This window comes from Sardina pilchardus, chromosome 18, assembly GCF_963854185.1.
Source record: "Sardina pilchardus chromosome 18, fSarPil1.1, whole genome shotgun sequence".
NCBI lineage: Eukaryota > Metazoa > Chordata > Actinopteri > Clupeiformes > Clupeidae > Sardina > Sardina pilchardus.
Genome location: NC_085011.1, coordinates 23,447,726 through 23,456,970, shown reverse-complemented (window position 1 = coordinate 23,456,970; position 9,245 = coordinate 23,447,726). Strand labels below are relative to the sequence as shown.

The 9,245-nt window shown below is 46.9% G+C and overlaps 1 protein-coding gene across 2 annotated transcripts in view; it reads right to left on the bottom strand.

The window, feature by feature from the left end:
* Positions 1-525: 525 nt before the first annotated feature.
* Positions 526-9,245, bottom strand: part of wdpcp (WD repeat containing planar cell polarity effector) — a 73,530-nt gene continuing 64,810 nt past the window's right edge. For both annotated transcript variants that reach the window (XM_062520243.1, XM_062520244.1), the window contains 4 exons: positions 5,867-6,035; positions 2,659-2,738; positions 936-964; positions 526-814 (listed from right to left, as the gene is read on the bottom strand). In XM_062520243.1, the coding sequence (XP_062376227.1) occupies positions 764-814; positions 936-964; positions 2,659-2,738; positions 5,867-6,035 (329 nt within the window). In that variant the 3' untranslated portion in view covers positions 526-763. The remainder of the gene's footprint in view (positions 815-935; positions 965-2,658; positions 2,739-5,866; positions 6,036-9,245) is intronic.

Genomic DNA, 9,245 nt, shown 5'->3' with positions numbered 1-9,245 from the left:
TCTGACATGACTATGGCTGCTGTTCAGGAAAATGGCTACACTCCTTTAAAGAGGAGCTCTGGCTCTGCTCATGAATAACTGCTGCCTGTAATCTCACACAAACCCCACAATCCAAAAAGGTAAAATAAATATATATAAATAAATATATATATAAATATATATAACAGCACACACACACACACACACACACACACACACACACACACACATACACACAATGCAGAAGTGTGCATGCGTGTAACGTCAGGCCAGATAGGAGATCAAGAGCCAAAAATACCACACGTCATGCCACATTTCCCTTTTCTTGCACGAGTCTCAGGGTGGATTTGACGTGTTGTAAAATCACTCCTTCTGACAGCCACTGCTAGTTGCTTATTTGCTGAGCACTAACTGACAAAAGTGGCGTGAGTGTGATCACAGAAAATGGAGCCTGTGTGAACTTATCACACGCACTTCCAATAGCAAGACAAGAAGCACATTTTAACAAAACATAGTAAAATAAACATTTATTATTTTACACAGGGTTATATGTGGCAGAGCTCGCCCAATACAGACAGTAAAATAATTCCCCCTCGTACAGTACACACAGTCAGTTTTCCTGTTTTTGTATTTAAAAAATAAATTGTTCGCAATGACTGATCCAATTAGACATGCTGTCTTCGGATGCATATCCCTTTGCACAAATATAAAGCCCTGAAATCATCAACATATTTCCTTATAACAGCACAGTTGGGTTAAAACCATAACGAGCTGAAGTTTGCGCTCACACTAATCCAAAGTGAATAACCTTGAGTGTTCCCGTGTCCTCGGCCGCCTGTGTGAAGAGAGCGCGTTATTTACTCTGGAGCACAATAAACACTCCGACAGTCAGACACACGCAGACGCTTTAAATGACGTGTTTGAACAACATGACGGGCCTGAACGCTTGGACTTACCTGATCATTTTGGTCAACAAGATTAATTTCTGTGACAAGAGAGAGAGAGAAAAAGGAAAAAACAGAAAAACAATTTACTCTTCAGTAACAAAACTATTTCATCTTTTGTTAATTAAAATTAAATGCAGAAGTCACTAAAGGCATTTTTGTGAAGCACCATATTTGATTCTTGGGAACAGAGGCACCTTCATTCATAATAGAGATCATGTTTTGTATTATTCAAATTCTTAACATACTAGAGATTCCACTTAGACAACAGCATTACCAAACAAGTCGATGCAGCCTGTGATTTTCTGATTTGAAACATGTAAAATCCCTATTAGACAGCTTTAGCAGATTTTCATAGAATTAGGATGAAGAAGGCTGAGTGGTTAATTCCATATCACTACATGATTACAGTGGCAAAATAGATTTCTGGCTAGGTCGTAGAGCGTAAACCATATAAACAGATGTGCATACAGTACTGTATATAATCAATTGCAAGTACAACCAAATTAAAATTTAAATCATAATCAAATCACCTATGTTATAGATGAGCGATACGACTCAAAGAAACAGGGTTCAGCTAATATGTTATACAGAACCATACAAAAACGTAGAACAATTTTCTCATCAATCATAATTACTTGAACTTTGGGAGGTGTGTAAAGTCACTTAAGACCTGTAAAAAATGGAGAAAGATTGAAGAGGAGATTATAAGCGCCTCCTAAACCTTTATGTGAAAGGAACGCTGAAGTTCACGTCAAGACTCATTACCATCCTCTGTCACTGTCAAGTGAGCCTATCCAAGACCGTATGGGCCTATCGCACTATTTCAATTTAAGGTCACAGAGCTTGTGATCTCATTGGGGTCCAACAACGATTGGTCCGTTCACAATCACCACAAGAGGCGAAGTGGTCATTGAGTGCATTTTGAAAGGTTCAGTCCATGAAGTGTGTGGTGAGGTGGCACACACTGGTCTCTTCCTCTGTAGGGTATGATAAATCATTCAGTGTAGGAAAATCACAGGGACTGATGTGACAGCACCGCCATAATCCCAGGCAATTATCTCTGAGAGCTGTTTGCGGTTTTAATGTAACTGTCGCCTTATCTCTCCTTTTACTATAATTAGTGCTTACTGGAGTCGTGCCAGTTGCATTAAGATTTATGAGACATGAATGGGAGGTTGTGACATCACCATAACATACCAAGGGCCTTGGGAGGGCTGTAGTATTAAAATGGCACCAGCAGATTCTATGGATGCATCACATTCAGAACGAATTTGAGTTCATGACGTTCATAGGCAAGGTATTGAAAATATGTACACAGCTACTTCAGTGCTGACACTGAAGAGGAATATTGCTCTGTAATTATGAGGATGTCAGGAATGCATACTGGCTCTATGTCTGTCTTTTGCATGGGTGTCCAAAGGTGTTTTTTGTCATTTCTATTCATGTTGCAAACTGGTTTTGTACTGATGAATTTTAAATTTGCATGATCATTTAAGACGAGTTGAAATAAAAGTACTTTTGAATTGCTATAGGAGAGATGGTGGAAGCAAACAAGCCTCTTCCATGTACTGTAATATTGTATCGAATAATAATTATGTAGATATTTTAATAGAAATCCTCAAACAACATTAATAATGTATGCACTAAATTCTATTTTTAGGCTATTTAGATGGAAAATAAAGACAGTTGTCAGTGATTTCAAACTTTTGAGCAATCGTGTACATGAACACACCTGTTTGTTTCCATGGCCAGGTCTGATCACCTGCAAACACCTCCTCCAGCTCCTTGTTCACCTGGGCCCTCCGTGCAACGCTGCAAACAAGCAAAGCCTCATGGGTACGCTGATACACGGGTACATCACACGCCACACGAATGGCGAACATGCTGTGCTTTTTACATGACAACAAATCGCCCCCGCTTACACCGTGCGCCGTGTTGAAAGGATTCACATAAACTTCCGACAGCCATTCGTTCAGTGAGGCTCACAGAGGTGGCTTTCAGAGTCTTTCCAAAAAAGGCTCACACATTCAATATGCATTTTTGGGTGAATGGCAAGCCTCTTTTTGTGAACATTCACACACACACACACACACACACACACACCCATCTGGTGCCAGGGTTGGGAATCTTATTGGCGTGCCGAGACATGGGTATCAGAGCGTCTGTGGGACGGCATTTCCGTGGCGAAGGCGTACGACACGAGGCGCTCGTCTTCAGGGATCCGTGACACGGGCGCCGCCTGAAGTGGGTGTCGCGGGCCTGGGTTTGATTTTCTCTCTTTTTTCTCTCTCTCGTCGTCACGGCCACACATGGGCGTGCAAACGAACAAACGCGGCTTTTCACGGGCAGGCGAGGACGCGTGGCGCAAAACACGGCACCGCACAATACACGACACGGCGCGTGTACACACACGCGACGTACGCGCACCGCGATGCGCATCCCACGCCAACGGAGAACGCAGCGCTGGCGCTGGAGGTGTGGGGCGTTCAAGAAAGAAAGTCGGTGTTCACCCACCACCTCCTCCTGCAGACAGCAAGAAGAAGAGGAAGACGGGGAAAAAGCTCCATGCATGAGCTGAGAGGGGGTGGTGGAGATGGGCTTGGGGTGGGGTGGGGTGGGGTGGGGTAGTAGAGTGGGAGGGGGAGGGAGGTGTGTGCCTGCACTGGAGAGAAAAGAGAAATGAAAAAGGGAAACTCTGGGATGCTTTCCCAGATTTCTCCCGTCTCTTTCTTCCGCTCCCCTCGCCGTACAGTGCGGATTTGCACGTGCTGTGGCAATACTGCTCTTCCCCCCCCCCCCCATCCCTCCCACCAGCCCTCCCTCCCTCCCTCCCTCCATCTCTCAGAGCGGCAGTGCCGTGAACCAATACTGCTCTTTTCCTCCCCCCCTCCCTCCCTCTCTCAGAGCGGCAGCGACACCGAGCCGCAATAATGCCTCTACTCCATCGCACTAAGCCTTATTGGCTCGACATAAGAAACAATGAAACTTCATCTGAGACCAGATTAGGGTGGTTAAATAAAATGACATACAAAAAAAAAAAAAATACACATGCACGCACACACACACAGACACACAGACACACAGACACAACATTTGGGGCGGGGTGAAAAGAACCAAACAAGAAAGGAAGGATCCGGGACAGAGGAGGAAAAAGAGAGGGGGAAAAAAAGGGGAAAAAGGGAGAGAGAGAGAGAGAGGCGCGGTGAGGGACGGGATTGTCTCCTCTCTCCGCTGCCATTTATCTGCGTGAGAGCATCTTGATCAGCTTTCTCGCGCCACTGTCGGTAATGCTGAGAGGACCTGTAAACCGCCGGTTTGGCTGCCAAATTGCCGTAACCCTCTTTACTTTATGTTTTAAAAAGAGCTTAAGTCTGTCCATCCTCTTTGGGCCCAGCCTGTTTAAATTGGCCGGTCTGGGGAAGAGGGCTGTGGTGGTGGGGAGGGGGGGTAGAGTAGAGTGGAGTGAGGGGGGAGGATTTTAGATAGATTGCAGGGGCTTAGTGGAAGATGGAGTTGCCACAGAGCCCGCAGTCGTACAGTCAACAGCCATGAAAACCGTGTAGGGATCAAAAGAATAGGCCATTTATTTTTTTATCTAATACTTTACAAATCCACATAAATGCTCAGTGTTAGTTGGGTAAACACTATACACTATACACCCCCCACCCCTCACACACACACACACACACACACACACACACACACACACACACACACACACACACCACTACCATCTGTCTTTCTAGTCATGAGCTTCCTGAGGATGGCTTTCTTACTGTACATCTGAGGAACTCACATGAAGATGCTCTCATTATCTCCCTCAAGAGACAAGGGAGGACATCTGACCACAATAAGTGGGAGTGTGTGAGGAGAACGTGTGTGGACTAGTACACAGAGTGAAAGGACAAGGCAGTGGATAGTGATGCTGAATATTCAGGGCCCTTTCTTATCTCACACTCAATAAAGTGATGAGTTTTTTGTCAAACGCTCCACTTATGGTTATTAAACCATGCGCCCAGGGGTGTGGCAATTAACAGCATAAGGTGTGATCTGGAGCAAGATCCAAATATTGCTGTCTTACACCCTCTAAAAATCATTACGCCACTGACCAAGAAAAACCTATTCTATAGCGAAAAGAGCATATAAAGCACAGCTGAAGAGATGCCTTAGCAACCAGTTCCAAAGAACTCCTTCACAGGAAAAATATCCTTACGATTATTATTAAGTCATTCGATCATTATTGGAGTAAATGTTGTTTTTTTCAGGCTATGTTTTCTATGGTAACCCCTTGTCAGTCAGTCAATTAACTGTTTTGTCGTTGATTATGAGTCCACAGTGAAGTTTCCTATGAGTTCAAATAATAGGCGAGTGCAGATGCATGTAGGCTATACTCTGAATAAGGCTGTAGGCTGTGTTTCATACATGGACTTCTCGCATGCAAACAGATACCTTCAAATCCGCTGCTGACTGTCAAAATACAGATATGCTGTTTGAAGTTGTGCTGCTTTCTGTTAAAGGGAATGTGTCACTCTCATTGGTTTAAAGGACTGACCCATGATTAATTAAGAAACAGAAGGAGAACCCTTTTGAACAATGTGCCCGATGTCTGATCACAAAATCACCCTAAATGTCTTGCGCCTCTGACCAGCCGTTTCTTATCGCCAAGATTGGACCCTCTGACACATCTTCTGACCGAAATTAAGAACAACATGAGCTGAGCCAAGGCATAAAGAGCTGTACAAACCATGTGTACATTTACAGTACACTCTTAATCTATTTTATTATACGAGACTGGGGACTGTCAAACTGAATTGCCCATTTTGGGAAAACTAAAGCTTTCTGATTCTGTTATACGCGCACGCACACACACACACACACACACACACACACACACACACACACACACACACACACGTAGACACACATTCACAGGAACACACCCTGATGATGGAGGTCTGTGTTGTGACGTTCGTGTCAGGACGTGACCCCTCCCCTCGACGCTCGACTTCTGTTCCGTCCCACCGTCCTGCGGGCGGTCCGTCTGTCCTCTCGTCTCTAGCGCAGGAGGACACGCCCCGTTCCCGTCGCCAAACACGGACTGCTGACCCTCTGCAGAGAGAGACAGAAGGAGGGATGAGAAGAGGGAGGAGAGAGAGAGAGAGAGAGGGAAGGAGAGGGGAAGAAGAGAAGAGAATCAGCCACAGTGTGACGGGGTGAGACAGCAGATTGGAGGAGTGGTGGGACATCCAATCACCTGCTGAAACTGTGAAACACACACATACATACAAAAGTGGAGAGTGAGGGAGAGGGAGAGAGGGAGAGGGAGAGAGAGAGAGAGAGAGAGAGAGAGAGAGAGGGAGCCAAAGGAGGGGGGGGGGGGGGGTGGTGATTAAAACGAGCTGAGAAGAGAACAAGTTCCATGAGTTAACAGGCTTTCCTTGTCGAAGAAATAGGAGGAAAGAGAGGAGAGACTAAGCGCGAGAAACCGAGAGAGAGAGAGAAAAAAGAGAGAGAGACAGAGAGGCATCGAGAAAGAGAGAGATAGAGAGCAAGAGAGAGAGAGAGAGAGAGAGAGAGAGAGAGAGAGAGAGGAGGCTCTTGGATGGCGAGGAGATAAAGCCTTTTCCACTTTAGCTGCGCCGCTAACAGCCCTGCAGCCACGTCGTCCATTGTGAGCGCGGCCGAGAGACAGCAGCGGGAGAGCGGATCGGATCGTCCCTCGTGGCTAAAAAAGACGCGCTCAAAGAGCAGATCCCGCGCGCCCCGCACGCAACATTCTCCTCCTTAGTGCCGCCGCACAATGGACTATCTGCCCGAATCGACACACACGTCAGGTTGACATCGACAAGTGATCCCTTACAAAAGGCTCCAAAGCCGCGGCAGGCCTCTGTCTACAGATGGGGAGGATACTGAGAGCCTTGTCAGGGGCCTCTCTCCGGATCAGCCATATGTAAAGGGGGGGGGGGTGAGCGCTTCGGGAGCTCACACTGATCCGGAGTCAGTCTGATCTTATATGAGTCAAGCTGTGAGATGTAAACATGTAAACAGAATAAACGGAGCGATTCTGAAAGCGTGCGAGACATCCTCATCCCTGGGGGTCATTGCAATCTCTACTCTCTGCGCTTACTGTGCATGTGTATTATTAAACATATGAATGGGGGATATTTGTGTGTGTGTGTGTTAGTGTGTGTGTGTGAGGGAGAGAGTGTGTATTTGACTGTATGTGTGTGTATATGTTTATGTGTGTGTGTGTACGTGTATCTGAGAGTGTGTTAGTGTGTGTGTGAGAGAGTGTGTGTGTGTGCCTGCATGTGTATGTGTGCATGTACAGTATTTGATGTGTGCGTGTGTGTGTGTGTGAGTGTGCGTGTGTGTTTGCGCATGTGTGTGTGTGTGTTGGGGGTGTGTGGTAGAGCTCGTTGCACAATTAGAGGCTGCTGAGTTGAGGGCCCGCACTGCTCCAGTGTGCTGCAGGCTGCAGGGTATATAGCCGTGTGTGTGTAAATGAGACGCAGCTTTAGCGGCGCACAAGGCTAGCGCTCATTCCCTATTTATGACCTGCAATCCCTCTTTCCCATAAAAGGGCATTAGAAAAACAATTGGGCCTCCGATGTGTAATCAGCGGGTAATCCCAAATCACACACACAAATTCACTCGCTTAGTGCGCGCACCTGCAGTGCATAGGCAACACGCGCTCGCTCCCTCACTCACTTGGGTGTGCACGTGCGCACGAACTGTACGCTACACACACACGCACAAATGCATTTACAGACACACACACACCACACACACAGCGTGCACATGCATACATACACACACACATACATACCACACACACACGCATGCACACACAGTGCACACACACACACACACACACACTCACACTCACTAGGCGTCTGTGAAGCGTGGAGCTGCATATCGATCGGTGTTCTGGGTGGTGCAGGGGCACGGAAGCAGACAGGGGGTGCGGGCCGTGGGGGAACCCAGCACAACAGAGAACAGGGGTGCTGCGGCACAACACACACGTACACCAAACACACACACACACACATACACACACACACCTCCAAACCCACCCACACCCCAGCAGCCACTGCTAATTGCCCCATTTCTTAACCATTAGCAGCGGCCAAATGCTCCTCATTTCCCCACTATCTCTTATTCAGCAGCTCCACACTGCTCATCCCACCATACCCACTCTCCCTCTCTCTCTCCCTCTCTCTCTCTCCCTCTCCCTCTCTCTCTCTCTCCCTCTTTTTCTCTCTCTGTCAGGCGCTACCTTCCAAGGATACAATCTGCTCCAGGTGAAGTGAAGGGAGGGAGGGAGGGAAGGGAGGAAATCATCAAGGACGTAATTAAAAGGCTTATGAAGGGGGGATGGGGATGGGGTACTCACATTGGCATACACACACACACACACACACACACACACACACACTCACACATACATACACACACACACACACACTCACACACACAGTGCCCCTAGGTTTTAACCTTTGCTAAGGAGTTAAACACCTCATTCACGTACGTGTGTGTGAGTGTGTGTGTGTGTATATGTGTGTGTGTGTGTGTATATGTGTGTGTGTGTGTGTGTGTGTGTGTGTGTGTGTGTGTATAGGTGTGTGTATAGGTGTGTGTGTGTGTGTATAGGTGTGTGTGTGTGTGTGTGTGTGTGTGTGTGTGTGTGTGTGTGTGTGTGTGTGTGTGTATAGGTGTGTGTGTGTGTGTGTGTGTGTGTGTGTGTGTATAGGTGTGTGTATAGGTGTGTGTGTGTGTGTATAGGTGTGTGTATAGGTGTGTGTGTGTGTGTGTGTATAGGTGTGTGTGTGTGTGACTGAATACAAAATGAAAAAGCCCTCTCTAGCACCACACATCAAGCACCAGTGCACTAACTAATAATCAGGCAGTCCATGCTACCTGAGCCCTTCCCTCCTTCTCTGTGTGACAAACAGCTTCAGCCCCTGTCCCTTGGGACCCTGACCCTGCGTATGGAGACGCTGTCTGTCTCTCTCCACCTCCACACCAATCATACAGGAGGAGAGGACCCTGCGTATGGAGACGGTGTCTGTCTCTCTCTACCTCCACAACAATCATACAGGAGGAGAGGACCAAGCCATCAAGATGGAGGAGTCGACATCAAATCAAATCAAATCCAATCCAATAAGGCAACAGAATATCAGGGCATCCTCAGTACAGCTCCTCTATGCTGAGTGCAGAATGAACTCTTGGATCAGTTATCCCCTCAACCCCGCAGCCTCTCCAATGGCCCTGAATGGACTAACGTGCCTATTTGTTTCACTCACAACCAGAGGTGAA